Source organism: Glandiceps talaboti, chromosome 2 (genome assembly GCF_964340395.1).
Source record: "Glandiceps talaboti chromosome 2, keGlaTala1.1, whole genome shotgun sequence".
Taxonomy (NCBI): Eukaryota; Metazoa; Hemichordata; class Enteropneusta; family Spengelidae; genus Glandiceps; species Glandiceps talaboti.
Genome location: NC_135550.1, coordinates 16,252,778 through 16,274,483, shown reverse-complemented (window position 1 = coordinate 16,274,483; position 21,706 = coordinate 16,252,778). Strand labels below are relative to the sequence as shown.

General features: G+C 35.6%; 1 protein-coding gene across 1 annotated transcript in view; it reads right to left on the bottom strand.

Annotated features, from left to right (window-relative positions):
• The window catches only part of LOC144444755 (gamma-aminobutyric acid type B receptor subunit 2-like), a 25,208-nt gene extending 21,290 nt beyond the window's left edge, over positions 1-3,918 (bottom strand). The window contains exons 1-2 of the mRNA XM_078134286.1: positions 3,852-3,918; positions 1,064-1,242 (exon numbers count right to left, since the gene is read on the bottom strand). Of these exons, the coding sequence (XP_077990412.1) occupies positions 1,064-1,242; positions 3,852-3,918 (246 nt within the window). The remainder of the gene's footprint in view (positions 1-1,063; positions 1,243-3,851) is intronic.
• Between the last annotated feature and the right edge of the window lie 17,788 nt (positions 3,919-21,706).

The window sequence follows — 21,706 nt, the reverse complement described above, 5'->3', positions numbered from 1 at the left end:
CCACAACTGAGACGAGCTTTATGAATGTTAAAAGCATATACTAATGACTACCGTTGGGAAATATAATATGGAAAGATGAATGATATCTCCAGGGTAGTCAAGTTGTCTTTAATTGGGGAGATTAAAGGAATTGCATAAATATGGAGGATGCGGATGGACTCTATTTCTATATCTTTCTTACAAAAACTTATTCACAAGTTGGAGTCTAGCTTGCCGCTAATAAAAACATGTTTGGTGAAATCACTCTAGCGTCTAGAGTGTTTGTACTATGACATTGCATTGACTTTGAATTAAACTTTGTTATGGAGTTCAGATTTTGTCACACGGAATGTCATGCAGGATTGCTACAACAGCAATTAAGATTTCTGGTGTTTGTGACACTTTTTGCAGTTAAATCTCATAAATTATTCATTTACTTTATTCATTTAATATTCAGTCAAACAGTAAGGGTCTTGGAAACAAAGCTTATTGAGTTTGTGATTACAAACAACATTACTAGAGTATACATTTAATGAGTACAAATATTTCAGTGGTCAAATATTCCAAAACATCGACACCCTTACGTCATTATTTGCTAATATGGAACTTGCAAACCCGTCAGCATGCATTGTTGGAAAGCTCATTAATACAAACGCTATGGAAAACTGAAGACTGAAACTGTGCTTAGCTTAGCTCACCCTCGAAGGCGTGGCACGCCCCTTTAAAGAACGCCAGCCAAACACGAGCCAATTTTTCATAAAGCTGATTCTCTTCTGGCTCCAACGTATGTTTGATATCGGCCTTATGGGGACATACTTAATTTCAAAGTGTAAGATATTGGTAAATGTGTCTGAGCTAGTTTATTTTCATGTTTTAAGTACAGTTAGGGCATACTCTGTCACTCAACTGATATTTTAAAAAGTTAACGAATTGTCCCATCATTTTATCCAGCTCTTTCGAAATGTTGTTACAGGCAGTAGAAGTAAGGAGTAAACTATAAAATCGATCTAAAGTATTTCAAACTCTATCTCCAAAATTTCCATCTGATATGTTTTTGAGTAAACAATACTGATTATTGATTTACCGATGTGTTATTGGCAATAACTTCCAGACGATACCCTGGAAGTACAGATGGGTTGGTGTTGATATGTTCCAACGCCAGGAGCACAGCTGGGTACATCCCTTTCGACCAGGAAGCAAATCTCCCATCCAATGCAAAGTATCCACCAATATACAAGGGTGTTTCCTCTTCGCCATGTATTCCTAGAACAGAGGAAAGAGAGTGGAAGTTTCGTAATGGTATTGGATGCTAGGTTAACGACTGATCAAGTGCTAATTAAATGTGAAGATTATATATACTCTTCCATATACAATATACGCGCACATTTTGTTTTCATAATGAAGATACATTGTGTAATTACCACTACATACAAATGAATTTACTGTTATCTATGTATGGTGCAAGCATGTATGTATGTATGTATGTATGTATGTATGTATGTATGTATGTATGTATGTATGTATGTATGTATGTATGTGTGTGTGTATGTATGTATGTATGTATGTATGTATGTATGTATGTATGTATGTATGTATGTATGTATGTATGTCCGCCTGTCAATCCAGTCTGTCTGTCTGTCTGTCCGTCCGTACGTATATTATAACTGTTCATGATTGTAATATTTTGTCAATGTCTTCATTTGTCTTGGCTGAAAGCATGTCGGTCATACTCGTCGAGTTTATAGTACATTACCAAAAAATGATAGGTTTGTCGACATCTTATTCAGTTTGGAAAATGAATCTTACAGCTGCTTGAAATGAAATTAACCTGAACGTAAATCCTAATACGTTTTAATCTTAAACGACACCAAAAGACTGGAGCTAGCAGTGTCAGCAAGATGACATCTAGGTGCACCCTTATCGTAATTGGAATAGGCAACCTATAACAACCAAATCACCTCTTTTAGATGTAATTTACGTAACTACTAAAGGTAGATATTCGATGCCGGTTGCCATGGCAATGTAAGAGTAACCCCCAACACCTGCCTTCCAATCGCTGAGTATAAATAGGATATTGAAACACATTGAATGCCAACGACTTGACATACCAAGTAACGACGTTACATTGTCGATTTCTTGAAATATTCAACATCCTTCGCTTCTGAAATACTTAGAACTAATCGTTTGCAACTTATTTTAGTTACATATTTATTTCCATATGTATTTTCGATTTAGTGCAAAATTCTCACTCGTTGTAAATATCAAGCGCCAAGGTATTCTGTTTTGTTGTTGCGTGATGTTAATATATATCCCATCATTAGAGGAAAACTAAATCTTGTCAACAGAGCTCAAATTCGGTCTGTGATATGTTGGTGATGCAACAACAACAACAACAACAACAACAACAAACTACTACTACTACTACTACTACTACTACCACCACCACCACTACTACTACTACTACTACTACTACTACTACTACTACTAGTACTACTACTACACTATTCGTGTTGTGGAAACGTGCAGTCTTTTAAGAAACAACGACTGTTATGTCTTCAGCATAAAACTAGATGAATTCTCACAAGGGCGGGTCTTCTTTACACCAATTCTTTTGATTTATTATTCGACGGAAATGACACAGATTTAATTAGAGTTAATTAAGCAACACGGTATTTTTGACTCTCCCACAACAATTGTTGCCATGACTTCATAAACAAAATGACATATACTGGAAACAAGCACGCATACAAAATGATTCATTTTTATGCATTAAACATCACTGCCACATATTCAGGATCGTAAGGTAGAATGTATCGCCACATGTGTGTGTCCAATGCCAGTTGTTTTGTATTTTATTAATGGTTGTTATTGAAAATGTCGTCGATGGAGACGTAAAAATAACGTTGCATAAATGTTTCCTTGAAACTACCTTCTTTCCATAATAAATCCAACAACTGTGCAAAATGTATGTTGCCCAAATACTTGTCTTAAATTAAAGCTGTCAAAGTCTAAGTAAGTCAAGTGTACGCTTTGGACACAACTTGTCTCAACTAAATTATACTAGCACATCAGTTTTAAATCGATATTATAGACACATTTAATATGCGAAATTACCTCGTATTACAAGGATGTGCTATTCAAAATAATCATTAAAGGACTCTTCTGCAAATACTATATACCATGATTATTAATTCTTGTAAAGGGTTTTATATCTCGAAATATTCATTGAAGGACTTCCTTTTCTAGATTATCTTTTACATTGTATGAATATGCCCTGGAAAGTGTCCTTATGACGGTATGAGTTCGTGCTAAGTCGTGTTAGGTCTTTGAACTGTTATTTTATTTGAGCTTTTATGTTACTCTGAAATAGCACATTAAGTATTCTTAAGGTTCATAAACATATTAAAACACAGAATGTACATATCGTGTGATATTTGCCATAGCACATCGAATCGAATCTCACACAATATGACTTGTTTATTGTATTTCACATCGGGGCTGTATATTTACCATTCGTTTCAATAACATGCCAGTAACATGCGTAAATCGCGAGTCTGATCATTGGATGGTGTTTCTACTGTTCCCAGTCTTAATCATAGCAAAGGTTCGTCGCACAGTCTGTTCCGGGGACTTGCAGCGTCCAGATGTTAAACCCCTCAAGATTGCAATGCCGTGTTCGAATCTATCGTACTGTCAATGTTGGCACAAAACTCGTTTTCAGGCCTTACAAAGCCGAATGATAATTTAAAAAAAAAAAAAGGTAAACACATGTTTCTCTCTGAAATAACGAAGTCAATCGGGAAGGATTCGGTGTATCTCAACAAAATATGTAGTGAAATTACGATCTCTGGTAAGTGATTAAAACGCTTTACTCTTCTTCGACTCGTCAGAACGCAGAACTCTAGCAGCAGGATGCCGTTTCCCAAGTGTGCTCGTCATTTTATGCTATACGTCTCGGCTACTGTCAGAGGTGTTATTCCGCTATGTAGAAACTGGTTTCATCTCTCAAAGCAATGTCTTTCAGTATATTTTATGTATGACTTTGACGCCCTTTCTTATATGATAAAAAGTGAACATGTCAGAAAGTAACCTATTATAATAAGTAGAAAGTTTATAAACAAGTTATTGAACTCATTTTCCAAAATGTCTCCGCCGTTTCAGAGCTGGGGAGGAAAATCACTTTACCGTAAATACTTTGTATATGTTTTGCTATATAGCGTTTGAATTTTCGATACAGGGTATTAAATTGGTAATTGTTTTTATTTCAGCGAAACGTTCAGCCTTAACATTGGTTCAATGATATTGTTCTATAAAGCCTTCGTTAGTCTCGAAAAAGCAAGCCATGTCACTTTTTTTCTATTCATTACAGGAAGTGATAACCTACGAATTGGCATGTCTCAACAACACTTGTGAAGAAAGCCTATTGCAATCACATAGTATGAAAAGACTGTAACAAAAGTCCTTGACGCGAAAGTTGTTATTATCAAGTACTATTGTTCATGATTCATAAAGGTATTATGGAACATGCTCTTAACTGACTATATTCGAAGAGTTTAGGATAAGAGGGTTAAAAGGACATACCGAGTTTATACATTTTTGGAAAGTTACTGTAGTTGTACTAAAATGCAACCCAAACATTCCTCATCAGTCACTTGTTACTTGTAGAACCCTGACCAAAACTCGCATCACGCATGTCAATGATTCGAGACAACCCCCTATACGCTTCAAATTGTGCCAACAACACCAAAATATGTTTTGTTACTGCCATTGAAGGTATGCATCGATTTTGAACATGATACTAGTAGAAACTTAACTCGAGGTTTTTTTGAGCATCTAGTCTTGGTTTGAAAAAAGGGTTATAAACCCGACTTGCGCCACTTCAAAGGATTAATCATAAAGATATTAATTTCATAGTAACATATAAGGGTAATATTAGACGGTCTTCTAGCTAACCGTTTATAGAGACAGTATAATTTAATTCAATACATGGTTGGAACTAGATATGTTGAATATCTAGATTCAGGAAAACGAATTATATTATGAAGCACCAGTAAATATCATGAACTTACCATGTAATAATGCAAAGATTTCTTCTCTGGAGGACCTGAAATAATGTAGTGTGTTGTCGATAAGGCCTAAAAAAATAACTGTTTGATTCAGGGTACCGACCCTACCTAGTTTTTTCTGCCGACCCTAAACTTTTTGAAGTGTGCAACGTTTAGATCGTTAGGTCAATTCAAATTGGGAAAGGTCGACCCGTAACAAGAGTTTCCACAATTTACAGTTGCGCCATGCGATCTATAACCTGATTAGCCAAAACCTAACTTACGTAAATCGCTTGTTAATGTTCATGGGATGTTTACCAAAACCTTCAGTTCTATCCATTACCCTAAAATGTATGTGCACTAAATTTCGTATAACTTGAGCCAGTCGGGTATTTTTTTTAGAAAATGGTGATACAGACTCACAGACAGACAGACAGAGACAGAGACAGACAGACAGACAGACAGACAGACAGACAGAGACAGACAGACAGACAGACAGACAGACAGACAGACAGACAGACAGACAGACAGACAGACAGACAGACAGACAGACAGGATTTGTGTGGAGTATACGTATTTGTACAGGTATAGGCATATTCTGTTTGCTCTTGTAAAATACTAGCGAACTGTTTTAAGAAGATGTGGAGCGGTCTTTTGAAATCGTCGCCTAGTTTGAGCGTACTCGACCTAGAATTTCCCTTCATACTGGCTAGATGAGAGGTCACAATTTCTAGAAAGTGGTGTCGAGCCGATAGGGTTGAGTTGTCCTTTTAGCGTTCTAAAGCCGAACTCGGCCTGCGAAGCCAAAACAGAAGTCGAATTTGTCGTAGTACTAAGCAGATAGCAGGCTATCCACGATTACTATTGAGCTCAGGGGATACACACATTCACAATTGCGAACAGCCTATTAAGGAAAGCAGAGTATGTTTGAACATCGAACCTGTCTTTTACGTCATCTTGGTGACTGACTTTACTTTGACCACACGTGTGGGAAAAGACAGTGTCGAGCACTGAAAACATTCAATACACAAATCGCACATTTGAACATCGATACTCTATTTTCTATTACAAGTTGATTATCGCACTAATAATGTTGTCCTTAAGTTCGTGTTCATTATTTTGAGAAATGCTGTCTGACGTCCCAATTATCCAATCAAGCTGCCTATAGGTCTTTCTCCCGCACGCTTGTCATTGCAATTGAATGCGTTAGATGAAATATTGATTACGCTCGATGCCGTCAAACGTCAAACATACATCGTGCCATCAGGAGAGACCTAATCAGTTTGATAAGCCAAAAGCTCTCAATGATTATGACAAATTAGTATTCAATGTTCCTAATTGAAAGTGAAAGTTCAGCCATATTATCGATGTCTTTCTTTTAAAAAGAAGCCGACTTCGAGTAGGTATATATGTAAACACTTCGTTGCAATTTCATGCTCCACTACATGTAAAACTTAGCTATATTTACCCCTGGTTATGACAGGACTGAGCTAATTACTCATCGAAAATGCTCTAAGACTTCTACTTGAACGTTCCAAAAATCACGATTACTTTCTATAGATACTGAGACCGGGAGAAACTACACAAACCAAACACTCGTCTTTCAAAGTTGTAGAATGTGAAGTACTCTATACTAATGACAGCAAAATATCCCCCAAAAGTTCTTACACCTACAGGCGCTCTTTAATAACCGAACATTCGCTACTATACTTATTGGGTAAAGGAAACTCTCAAACCTTAGTAAGAACTAATGAAGGCCAGGCGTCATCCACTACCCGTGGATGGTATATCATAAATGTATTATATCGTCGTATTTTCAACCTTATATGAAAACAAGATGTTGAATCTTCAGGGTATAATACATAATTACCATATTTCATTCTTCCTAGAACAATGTTCTGCTATGCCTATGGAGCAATGGATATACTCTGTCATAAGAAATTATTACGAGTTTCAATAGACAATTCTTACTTTGAAATATGATATACTCACAGTGTATACAAACAGTGTCTTCTCTGTTGCAATGGGCAACTTATTTATCGAAAATTAAGAATACAACACACTAGTTATAACATTATTTCATGCCCTCCAGAGAAGAAATCTTTGCATAAGTTCGTGATATGTACTGGAGCTTCATAATATAGTTCGTTTTCCTGAATCTAGATATTCAACATATCTTGTTCCAACCATGTATCGAAACAAATTATACTGTCTCTATAAGCAATTAGCTTCTTTTACAAATTAAGATTCGCCTTATATTTTACTATGAATTTGACACTGTTCAATTAAACTACTGTAACAAATTTGAGGGTTACCTCTTCTGTTAAGGTAACCTTCCTCCAATGTTACTCTCTCTCTCTCTCTCTCTCACTCTCTCTCTCTCTCTCTCTCTCTCTCTCTCTCTCTCTCTCTCTCTCTCTCTCTCTCTCTCTCTCTCTCTCTCTCTCTCTCTCCACTCTGTACACGGGATCGACTTGGACTTTTAGGGAATTAGCTCAAACTACACACAATGTTCATGGTTAACCTGGATCATTTGGAAGTGGCCACGGAGCAGATCGAAGCTCCTGACCTCAGACCGTCTCTTCCAAAGACTGAATCCATCATTTTATTATTCCATTAAATTCTTATAAACATAAAATATACAATACTCAAATGATTGGGTGATAAAGTAATCAGCACCATAAATGACTAAAACGGAAGTATTGCCGTCGCCTTAATTCAATGCAAATGATATTGACAAATATGAAAACTAGCTAAACAATGTGATAACGTCATTGTGCTTCCAACTGTCTGTAATCAGTCATTATTTGACACTGTTGATCTTTTAATAACTTAATGTTGTCATCTTAGAAGAATACTATTCGCGCAATGCAAACATTTGTTCTAAGTGTTAATTCATGACAGCTGAGAGTTCACGGTGACCTCGCAAAACATCAAAACTTAGCGAATATTAAAAGTTGTATTTTGTCATCCGTAACACTACCATCTTTATGATTAAACATTTGAAGCGGCGCAAGTCGGGTTTATAAACTTTTTTCGAACCAAGACTAAATGCTCATAGAACCTTGAGTTAAGTATACAGGTATCATGTTCAAAATCGATGCATACCTTCAATGGCAGTGAAAACACACACCATCTTTATTTTTGGCGTTATTGGCATATTTGTAAGAGTAATAGGGGTTATCTCCAATCATTTATTAATGTGCGTGATGCGAGTTTTGGTTAGGGTTCTACCAATAATTAACAAGTGACTGGGGAAGGTCTGGGTTACCTTTTACTACAACTACAGTAACTTTCCAAAAAAAGTATAAACTCCCTTTAAGCCACTTATCCTAAACTTTTCGAATAGTCAGCTATAAGCATACTCGATGACGGTCGTTAATACCTTTATGAATCATAAACTAGTACTTGATCATAACGGCTTTCGAGTCAAGGACTTTCGTTACAGTCTTTTCATATGTGATGGCACTTGTTTGTTTTCGAAACCGTCACAAGTGTTGTTGAGACATGCTAATTTGCAGGTTATCATTTCCTGGAATGAACAGAAACGTGAGATAGCTTGTTTTTTCTAGACTAACGAAGGCTTTATTGAGCAATATTATTGCACCAATGTTAAGGCTGAACGTGTCGCTTAAATCAAAACGATTAAAAATTTAAAGAACTGTATCGAAAATTCAAACGTAATATAGCAAAACATTTACAAAATATTTACGGTAAAGTGATTTTCATCTCCAGCTTTGAAACGGCGGAGACAGTTTGGAAAATGAGTTAAATAACTTGTTTATAAACTTTCTACATACGGGTTACTTTCTCACACGTTCACTTTTTATCATATAAGAAAGGGCGTCAAAGTTATACATAAAATATACTGAAAGACTTTTCTCTGAGAGAGGAAGCCAATTTCTACATAGCGGAATAACACCTCTGACAGTAGCCGAGACGTATAGCATAAAATGACGAGCACACTTGGGAAACGGCATCCTGCTGCTAGAGTTCTGCGTTCTGGCGAGTCGAAGAAGAGTAAAGCGTTTTAATCACTTACCAGAGATCGTAATTTCACTACAGATTTTGCTGAGCTACTGAAAATAGATAAACCGAATCCTTCCCGATTGACTTCGTTATTTCAGAGAGAAACATGTCTTTACCTTTTATCTAAAAGAATATTATTCGGCTTTGTAAGGCCTGAAAGCGAGTTTTGTGCCCGCATTGACAATACGATAGATTCGAGCGCGGCATTGCAATCTTGAGGGGTTTAACATCTGGACGCTGAAGTTCCCCGGAACCTCTGCTATGATTAAGACTGGGAACACTAGAAACACCATCCAATTATCAGACTAGCGATTTACGCATGTTACTAGCATGTTACTGAATTTTCAATTCGAGGATAAAAGATGCTCTAGCGAGCGCGAGTTCTGAATGTAAGCGATACAATATTAGATGGCATCTGAAAATGACTTTAAAAAAAAAACAAAAAAAACAAAAAACAAAACATTTTTACAAACTTTTTGTACGATTGGGGTTCTTTTCCAAGTAAAGTTTTGACATCATCTTCATTCAACGTCAATTGCTCTCTATCGGATGGACTTTGGATGGACTTTGTTCCTAACCACTTTCACCATTTATTAAAAGCTGATGTTGTGATATGCTGTATGAATACGTTTTATGCTTTGATAGTCAATTCTATTGACACAGACCGGACGACACCTAAGAATATAAATATCTATATTTTACATATTATGTCTAAAGTTATAATGTTTTGAATTTTTTTTGGTCAAAATGTACTGCCAAAATAGTAAGAACATGTCGACGACATTTCTCTTACTGTTTTCCCCAACCTACTATTAGGTCATGCATCACTTTTGATAACGAATTCAGAATGTGTAAAGTGATATTGATGTAGAAAAAACAACGGAAAGCACAAAAAACAGCTAATAGGTTTCGGATAACTAGTGGATGATTGTGATACAGCTAGAGTCTAAGAACCGTGAGATGTTGAATACTTATCGTGGCGTTGTTTCAAGTAGCAATGTATAGTTATTGATGAAATCTCATACTATGATAGCTTTTAGTGGTCTTAGATGAAATTTTGAAAAAGTGAAAAGCGAAAAACGTTTATGACAAATTTTCACTCAAATTATGAAAATGATTATTTCAATCTAGCATGCGATGAGAAGATATCCAAGTCTTGGTTAGATTTATTAGATACTTTCTACATATTATCAGAGTGATGTACACTTACGACCACTCTTTAGACCAATGGGTTTCTAAATGAGGTCTCCTAATTCCGTAGAGTCTTTTAAACATAACTCTGAGATCTAAGTAAAGATTTAAACACAAACGTATGTTGTATTCTCTGAACCTACTGAAGGACAAATAACCGCCAATCAAGGTTTATGGTAGCCGAATATATCAGTTTGAAAAAAGCAGACTTACCTGTTTTCAAACAGTAGATGCTAATCAAGATGAACAAGCTCTGTCCGAATATCATGTTTCTCAACCAGCATCACATTTAGAAATTGGGGGAAAGTTACCCTATGACAGTTTCTTATGTGGTTGTTTCACAGGTAGCAATATGATTTGCGCATGACCGTTGGATATCGCATCACTTGAAACATGCAAATGTGTCCGACGTCATTTGACATATACAGACGTAAATACCTGAAATCAGGGCATTGTAGGGCATATGTATTAAATCGTCACTAGCTATGAATTGCCAAACCTCTACCTATCTGTTTCATCCATTTGCATGTTCTCAGTATCAATAGCATTCTTCTATGCTATGAAAATAGATTTTTACAAGGTTGCTTAAATTCTAACGATTCCGCTTAAAACGAGTACAGATAAATACGTAATATCCATATCTTTTTCTTGAGGTACAATTAATTGACAATACATGAGCGTTCATTAGTGTATTACTTCCTTTTTGGCCGTGTAACAAAAAGCATATGGCTCTGGCTATGACAATGACCTTCAGAGAGATGTATGGAAATGAGATTAATAAGAAATTATGAGCAAGACTTTGTATTCGCTTTCTTTCATTATATCGGACTAGAATCTTAATTGATGTTGCTTACTAAAACTCGGAGATATAACATGCGCAACATACAGAGGATACAACTAAATAAAAATGCTCTTTTAACAGGTCACGTTGTCGGAGTCCGGAAACCCTGTCTTGTATCAAACCGATGTGTGATATAATAAAAGTATGGAATCTGTGAAACATTATCTTTTCCGATGTGTCTCCCAAAGTGTTACTAGGGAACACTATAAAGGAACATCCATTAAAACTACGAAAAGGATTGTGTAAGAAATCCACTCAAACCACGTCATCATCAAACTGCCAACATCAATTGTTACAGCGAACACTAATTAATTCATTCAAAAACAGTTAAAGACAGTCTTTAGGCAGACAATAAATATGGAGCAAACATGAGCTTGGACAATGTTTGACTTGCGACATTTCCTGGCACCTGTAAACTGTACAGCCCTGTGATGATTACCTCTTTTTTCTGTAAGCCATATTTATGAACTATGGACTGTATGATGGTTGCTACTAACTGTAGTAGTAATTTTATATATTTATCTTGTTTCAGATATGTACCGTACATGCTCATATCATTTTTGAACAGTAGACTTGACTGTACATTTTTCTAGCATATGACTCTAGTTCAGTTCATAGGCGCTTAGCCTTTCTAAGCTGCAATTACAGCTAAAATGATATTCAATAATAGACGCAGCAGGATCTTTTACCTAATAACATTGAACAGTGGTAAACATTGCAGCTATTATTTCACAGTTCAGTAAAGCCAGGCTTCTAATCAAAACATTATACATGGACTTCAGTTGTTTATTTTCTAACTGATAATCAACATATCAATTTGGCTATTTCTACATCGATCCCCACTGTGCATCGCACTATGTATTTGTTTCTTGTGCATTAGACGTTGTCTGAGTGTGTGTACAAAATGTCATGTTATATGAGGAAAACCACCAAACCAACGTCATTTAAGCTGTATTAAGATATGATATGATAAACCGACATATAGCTACCGTTGCGCTGAATAATCAATACGCATTTGTGAATTGACTAGTTCTCCAATGCTATAGAGCATTAAGAGTATAATCACACAGGATTTAATCACAAAGGCGATGGGCAAGGTCTTTATAAATAAGATATAGGTAAGTGCACCGATGACCTTCAACATGAGAACGATTATCCAATACAAATGACTGCTTTCATCTCCGAGTACATTTTTCATATCATCGGACAGGAAAGTCGGTTTCTTAGTTGATACACATTAAAAAGGAAAAAAAACAGTTTCCGACCCTCCAGACCTCTTTGGAAAAATCACACCTCTGCTAGTGTAGTTCATTCCCAATAGATATCAACTCAAGACAGTGTAATTGGGAACGGTAATTGAAAGCTTAGACCGAGGAGATATTTGGCTTTTTGCAGTTTTGAAAATTTCAACTGTCCACAAACGTTCGGTTCGGTTATATTTTAATGAAAGTGTACGCCAAGAAGTATAGGGGAACAAGCGCGAACTTGTATTACCTACCTCTCCTCTCTACAGTGGAGTTATAAAATTTGCACATCTGGCTTACAAGAGGTTTAGTGTACATCGGATGGAGGCATTCTCTGAATGAAAGTTAAGAGCTAAATACTCTTCGAAACAATAGACCAAACTTTGCTTGAGCAATTTTTGAAGGAGTGCTTACACCCTCCCCCTCCCCCCCCCCCCCAAAAAAAAAATGTTTCTTTTCCCGAAGGCCTCGCCCTAGTTTACGGCAGGCACCTTCTAAGCCATATACACTTTTGCTAATTTGTATTGACTATATTTCTAGAAAAGTCGAACGATGTACAGTTGGTGAAATATAATTTTCTGGGTTCCTAATGAAATACAGCTAGGATAAAACTGGCTTCGCACTTCATTCTCTACCATAGGAAAACGACGTTAGTATTGGCTAATTCAAACTGTTCAAACTGTTCAAAATATATCAGGGGAGAAGATAAAACACGACCCTCAGTACTTTCATCGTTTTAGGTACAGACGTCGTGTCCTGTCACATTTAATACAATGCGCTTGGAGCTGGAGGCACACTGTAATCTCAAAGTAGCTGTCTGCTCTAAGGCATATATCTTCGTACCTTCTCAAATATTGTATCTTGTCTCTATTTCTGAAAACTTCAAACCCATAATAAATGTCCTTCTTAAAATACAAATACCACATTTAGATTTAGATTTAGGACTTGAGAAAAAGCCTGAACCAACGCAAGCAGTTTTCAAAATATTATTTATTCTTCAACCCCATTCTCATGTATACATACATACATACATACATACATACATACATACATACATATTAAATAAACACCACCACGTACACAGTGCAATAGTATGAGCTATGAAAATGACATTTAGGTCTATTTGCAGTCACCGTGGCTGGCAAGCAGTGCACAATGTTGAATGATTTAGGAAAGGTTCCCTGTATTTATTTAAATGAAAGACAGTACCACGTTGTCGTTATACACCGTTCAGGCCATTCTGTGGAATGATGTGCATAAATTCAAGTTGTAGTTGCCACATTTCACAGACAGACAGACAGACAGACAGACAGACAGACAGACAGACAGACAGACATATTTAACTTTCTCAATGTTTATGAATAATATTTGTCGACTAGAAATCGTGATCGAATAAAATGATCGAGATCGTGAATTCAAACAAAATTATAACATCGTACGATCATATATCCTTCACTCTTGAAAAGCACCGTTGCACTAAGGTATCACTTACTCGAAGAAATTTAAAAAGCGTCTGGCATGAATACTTCATGTTCACACTCTGGAGAGTCACAGCAAGTGTCATCTATGTGAGAAATATGGCTATCATTTATTCATTATATGATATCATGATTTATTGCAATTGGTCTACTGACCGATGAGCATACATTGCAAAAAACAATACATACATACATACATACATACATACATACATACATACACAAATGTAATGTAACTAAATGGACAAATACATGGAGACGATAACAATATCAGATCAATGACACATCAATAAGTTATAGCTCTTCATTCCTAATTTTAAATGTTTTATGAGGACAAGTTGTCTAATAACAGACTCGTTGTCACAGGAAATTAAATGAAAGGTTGGTTGCCTCCAGTAATACTGTTGAATGTGCTCATGTCTAACTGCTTCGTATTTAGGACATACTAAAACCAAATGGAATTCACCCTCAATGTAATGACATCTAGTGCATTGCCTTTGTTCCAGTGCCTTTCTCGGCATGGCCCATCTGCCTGACTCAATTTCAAATTTATGGGACAACAACATACCGTGGTTAGATCAACAGTGCAAGGTCAAAAAGAAAGAGTTCTATGAGGCACTGAATATATTTAGGGGTGATACATTACTGTGCTGAGGATTGGTTTTTGTGCTTATGCCGAAGCTGTTGAAAGAGTTCATGTTTTATTTTGTAAGAAGCTCCTTGGTGTAAAACAAAGCACTCAAATAAAATGATTTTATTTATGGTGAACTTGGTAGATTGCGCGCCCTGTTGCATATTACGCTTGTATAAAATTATAATGTTTAAGATTAAAGATTGTAGAGAGTGATTCACAGAAATATATTAAGAGAGTACATAATGTTTTGTTCGCTGATTTACAGCAGTACCCTACAGCTGGGCACTACCAGTTAAGAATCTTTTTGCCGAGTTAGAAGGGGTGGGGGTGATGGGGTGAGGTTCCTAGCGCTCATCAAGCAGCGCATGTCAGACAATGTTGCAGAAAATTGGAAATAGTAGGCTAGGTGATTCAACCACAGCTATACTTTACAAGCACATTGATACTTTTTTTTGTTTTAAACCTTATCTAAATATCCTAACAATACAACGTTTTAGACAAGCTCTAACTAGATTAAGAGTATCATCACATAATCTTAAATGCTTAAGCTTTTAACATATTCTACCAACTTTCATAATAATATGCACATTACAAATACAAGAGAGCTATAATGACGAGATGATTAGGATATTTGTGAAGTCATATTAAAAAAATACGTGATTGCCAAGCTGAAAAAGAGTGATTGATTGTAATCTCGTTTCTCTGTACACATGTATGTTATCTCTGATTTTTGTTCAAGTCCTTTGATGTGTTTAATTTTTTTTATATCAGCAAGGCATTACTTTAAGGCCGATGGCCTACAGTATGAGCAAAAAACGATTATTATAGGCAGTCTGATCTGACTGCACTTGTCACTCCAAATTTTGATATGTATTGTCTGTGTTACACGGATATGAATCACTTTTAGTGAAAATTAGGGAGCTGCTTTCGAAAAGGAAGGCATATGTAGAGCAATGTAAAGAATATGCAATATGCATGTATTTGTTTTCAGATTGTGAGAATGATAAAACTTAATTCATACTTTTTTACAAATGCTTAACGTCAAGTTTCACTATACGCATATTTGAACATGTTTTATTAAGACAACAATATATTACATCTTTAAAGTTAAAATAGTCGTTAAACAATATTGTTGATAACTTCTCTTTATCTATTTTACGTAAGTGAAAACTCTCTGTCTGTCTGTCTGTCTGTCTGTCCGTCCGTCTGTATGTCTGTCCGTATGTATGTATGTATGTATGTATGTATGTATGTATGTATGTATGTATGTATGTATGTATGTATGTATGTATGTATGTCGCCATTTCTGTCTGTCTGTCAAACTCTGTTAAACTCTCTGTCTCTCTCTGTCTCTGTCTCTGTCTCTGTCTCTCTCTCTACCCCTCTCTCTCTCTCTCTCTCTCTGTCTCTCTGTCTCTCTCTCTCTCTCTCTCTCTCTCTCTCTCACTCTCAAACTCTCAAACTGTCTCCCGGATATTCATTCGTCATATCACAGAGTTATGGTACTATGTCGAGGATCAAATGAAAAGGAAGGTAGGCGAGGGTAAACCGAGAAGCTCAATGATTGTAACACTGAATCATTACAGAACAGACTACTTCTGTTGCTAACGAACACTGTATGTCACATAACAAACATTCAAAGAGTGTCCGCAATAATAAGAAAGAGAATTTCAACCGTCAAAACTCCAACTAGTTAGTTTGCCTGATGTACTGTATATTACTACTTAGCATGGAAACAATGTCTCACTTTACGTGTTTCTAGGATGCCAATGACATCTATGGATTGGTTTGGGAATTAGTAGCAGGGTTTAAATCCCCGTAGTACTTAGTATACATTTCTATCCTCGAGGACAAGTAGTTAAATAGTTGCAGTTTTGCGCAGATTGGCATTGCGCTGCTAAATTGCTTTGAAACCCCCTGCAAATAGTCTTTGTCGCTGTTAAAGATTCATCAAAGCCGCAGTGAAAAACAAGAATCTAACCCCGACAAAAATCACAACTGATACGCTATTAATAATTTAAATAACGGTATTACCCCTTCTTAGCAAATTTCAGCTACATTGCATGATGTATATTTAATGTACCTCAGAGGTTTGAATCATGTCACGCTATTTTTCATCCAAATCATCGAAAACAAATGCGTATCCATTTTCTATGTATTTGTATTTTCGTTGGACATTAAAGATATAACACAGTGTAAACACATACTGTTTGTATATCAATATCCATTAGTGTGTCAAGGTGATTTGCAATTTCATTTACTTTAACATCGATCCAACTGGGCACTAAATTTGATTATCTCTCTCTGCTAAGTACGTAGGGACGAGGAATTCATGTCTTCAATCTAACATCACATAGACATCAACTGTGGAAGGTTAAAATTGAAGATCTATATGTTTTCTGAGTGTGGCGTATAGACATTGACAAAATTTATGTATAGACGTAAACAAAGACATTACCGTTGCAAAATTGATTAATGTTTACTGTAGACACCACCCCTGTGACTGTTCAAATATATGTTATTCTCAATATTTTTCTTCGTTTAATCAAGGAAAATACGAATACGCTAAAAGGTCTTGTCTCTACTCGTCTAGCGACTTGTAGTGGTAACCTTTAGGTCACGAGTATTCTCCAGCTAAATGAAGAGAAATATTGGAGAATAACATAATTATACCAGTGCCAGTAATATCAAAGAAAAATTAGGGAAAGTAATGGTGGAAATTTCGAACAGCAGAAAAACTGACGTAGACGCGCGCTGTCATGACGTAGAACAACCAGAATATATATTCCATATTTTGTGTTCAACATGCCTCGTGCATGTTATAATGTCTTTAATATATACCAACCATACAAAATTACAGAAGAACTGATTTTAAGATCACATCTGATCTCATATTTTATTTGTTCACTTTATTAATCGAATATAAATTGAAATTCGCAAGATTTATCAAATAGATGCATAGAGGAGAACGTATGCTGCTGAATAACAGAAAGAAAAAGACTGATTAAAGTGGCCGTATGGATGAGAATTCGGTATTTATTTTGGATGTATAATTTATAAAACAACTTAACTATGTTTCCTTACTTGATCCAGTTTGTGTTTGTATCTCAATACAGTGCAAAATGCTAAAACGTGTAGGAATCCATTGTTTTACAAATTAAAAATCCAAAATAAATACCCCAATCCTAATCCATATGGCCATTTTAAATACTACTATACTAACCGCTGATTGAACATCTAACTAAATCATTACAGAGAATGCATCGTGATTCTGATCGCAGTAGCTACATGGGATTAAGATTAAGCAATTATCTAGAACAACCTTAAAGCAGGTCTAATTTCTCTTCATTTCTTTGGGTTTGATCAAAGGGGAAATTTGAGCTTTCATGGAAGATAACCTGTTGATATGCGTGCTGGCCAGATGCAAATGGGTTTTCTTCATCGTGTCACTTCATTACCTATCCTTAGCCTGTCAGTAATCAAGTATTAGATCCTGTGGGTCTTCGTATATACCGGAGGTATTTCTCCTGAGGCAAGCATCGTGTCTTTATCTGGACTTTTGTACTAAGCAACGTCATGTGGCCATGACCTTAACATTTACTGATGACGTATGAAGCTTTAATGCAATCTATATATGCACACAGCACTTTCCTGTCCTGACAAAACTGAATGCGAAGTTTGTTACTTTATACACATATACTGCCTTATTCTGTATCCCAATATTTCTATGTGTTTTTTTTTGAAAATAGTGTTCATCGCACTGGACTATACTTAATGAAGGCACATTCTCCATACATTTGGATTCAGGAGACACGTATTGATAAATACTTGCGAGCCTGATATTTACTGCTCCTCACTTGTTTATTCACAAAAACAACACAAAGAACAATATAATAAGATTTAGGTTCATATCACTGTGATTGATTTCCACCTTTCTTTCCTGGTTTATTGAAATCACCTGCACCCGGAAGAATACAACTTAAGGATTGTTCAATATACTAGTTGCTTGGAATCGATACGTTACTGTGATTTGAAATTAACAGCTGACGGATTACCATGGTAATTTCATAACAGGTTTTTAAATCATTCGGAAAATCATTCTACCTCCAGGAATGACGATTACTCTATCGCATATAATGATCATTTACATAATACCATGTAATGATAATGTATAATGTCTTGTAATATGACCTGCGCCTCGGGAGATTGCCGTGTAAAGCTAAAAGGTCACAACTGTACCTCTATCTGGGCGCGCACAGTCGGTAACGACCGTCGATCACGTTTAAAGTAATCAAGTTGCCTAAGGCTAGTTAAAATAGACTAGTAATGTCACTGACTTTCAGAGTAAATTATTCACATGATTAAATCTCGGAAGCTATATTACAAATTAAAGTACAATAAATCCAATACCCAAGTTATAATTGTATATCATGAATATTGACCACTTTTGTTAAAGATTAAATTGATAGCCTTGACATTGTCAGTATCTTTTTCTCTCGTCTATTCAGTTGGCGCTCGATGCCGTTGGGAATATTTCAGAGGTGATGGTATATTTTTAAGAACAGCTTTCATATTTTAGAGGTTAATTTCTATATTGTTTTTAAATGATCGATTGTCCAACGTATGTGTTTGCTAATTTGTTTATAAAACTCGTAAGCTCATTTCAAAGAGACCTGCCGTGAAATGACGTATGATAAATGAAATCTCAACATCGTATCCATGGTAGCAGTATACTATAAGGAGGTTTGCAGAGGAAGCGAGCAAGTCCATAGTTTCCATAATCCTCTGCGCAGTCGCAGTACATTTAAGCGTAGTCTCTAGCATGCATGTGTAAAAGTACTAGTACCCCTGAACTCAAAAGTACGGATCCAAGGGCTACGAGCAGCATGACTACCAACTCACTAGATCCATACAACTCTTGAAACCATCTATCCTAAACTCTCAATGCATACTGTGAGAAAATCAAAAGAGTTACATTCATAAGATTTAATGGCACAAGCTAGGTTTATACGTGTTTGGGCGTACTTTTTGTTGCAGTACTCGCAGCATTTTACTTACTGAAGCCTATCACTTGCAATTGACTGAATTCAAACCTGGTATGGAGATATAACTTATGAATGATCCCATGACGTAATGTATCGTACGTATCAAAAATGTTAAGGATTTCCCTACTATGCAATCAACCTTTCTAACAGTACCAGAAGACACTATTTTTGTATTGTTATAGAAGATATGTTTGGACATAAACATTATAACGGAACTTCACTCGGCGAAACACTTATAAACTTGTGCCATATTAATTATGTGTGTTTACAATATTTATGGAGGCGAACTCAATCTCGTATGCATGTCCTGCCTGATGTGGCTCTCATTAGTCGGCTCAGATATGAAATCGGTGATTTTCCTCTAGGTGATATTGTTAACTTTTAGTTAAAACACATTGTAACTTTGAAACGCGTTTATGGAAATACTTTTCTCCATACACTTCAACGTACACAAGTGCCGTCCTGTTTACCGAGAGAAACATTTAACCAAAGCTGTACACCATTATTGTGTAGTTTATTAAGACGTTTCAAATAGTGTTTTGAAATAAGAAACAATTTACACCTATTTTCACATGATGTTTATATCTGTGATCAGATTATGTCCGATGTTACCTTTAATGTATGAATTAAAATGTATATAATGGCCTTAGTTTAAACATTAGTAAAATTGCAAACAATCTGTATTACTAATAAATAACATCGATGCATGCAATCTGTACATATTAGTACCGCAATTTATTCGAAACCACTATGCCTAGCTTACCCAAATTGTTCGCCAGTGTAGCTCAACGTTAGGTACTGGACAAAATAAACTTTAAATCACTGAACATCACATACACAATTAATACATCCAAGTTATGTGTTTTTCTCCCCTCAAAGAATGATGGGATAAACAGAGTAGGGATATTTATTAACCATTTCACATACAAAACTACAATATCACATACAAAATATTTAACGTGTCTTTTTGTGTGTTTTTCCCCTAGTGAATTACACTTATAGAGTTTTATGTATATTTTAAAGAATTTCCCGTGTCAATTTATTTCTGTCTATGCTACTTGAATGCATTGTCTACAGCCAATCGAACTCATCCTTAATGTACCCACTACGCCATATAGCAATGTGCATATCGTGAGGGCTACAGCATAGAAACCACGCTCATCAGAGTCCAGGACAATGTGTTGTGGTCTCTCGATAAGGGCAGTGACGTCACCTTGATTTTGATCTTGATCTCTCTACTGTCTTTAACATATATGATACATACATACATACATACATACATACATACATACATACATACATACTAGTGCTGAAATACACACCATTACGAAAGACTTATAATAGATTGAAATACATCATAGTATGTATTGGTAACATTTACACATTTCACCACGAGTTCTTAATTTCTGAAACCATACCCTTCGAGGCATATCCTTAGTATATTTCAATAACTTTGGCATTAATATTGGTGGCTAGATTACTGTTGTGAAATTTTAAGATATTAAAAAGTGTATCTACACATTTCTAAATTACTACAAGTGAAATAAAGTGTACGAATAGAATATTAGGATGTAAATATAAACATGAAATGTTGTTTACTCAAAGTAGTAGATGCTAATTGTATACATTAACTATAATTAGCGATGATGAATCGCTTATATTGAAAAGGTAATAAGAAAGTTAGAAATGTGTTGTTCTTCTATTAAGAGACAATATTTTTTTCAGAGACTGACGACCGTTTTCACTTCCGCGTATTAAAGTGGTTATATGGATAAGAAATGGATATCACTTTGGCTCTAAAATAAAACAAATTTACTACTTCTTCCTACTTCAAAAAAAAGTTATGCAAATCATTATTCATTGTATAAATAATTTCAAATTCCAATTCAACATAGCACAAGTTCATATTTGTAACTCATTCACTTGCAACATAATAAAATATATGTGGAGAGTTTGTTTTATTTGCACGTACAAGAAGCGATTTGCAAAACATGTTTTTGTTTTACAATGTTATTTGTTTTGATATATATTGAGTTATGTACACGGATTTGTTCTATATTCCCCCCCCCACTGTTTGTCAAGTAGAAAAACACAGCAAAGTCGATAAAATGTAACATCAATACCCATATATCATTCATATGACCACTTTAAGGCAATATACTTTAGAAAAATGTATAAAAATCGACTTTATGTTGGCACTGATAATTCATCATCGTCTGT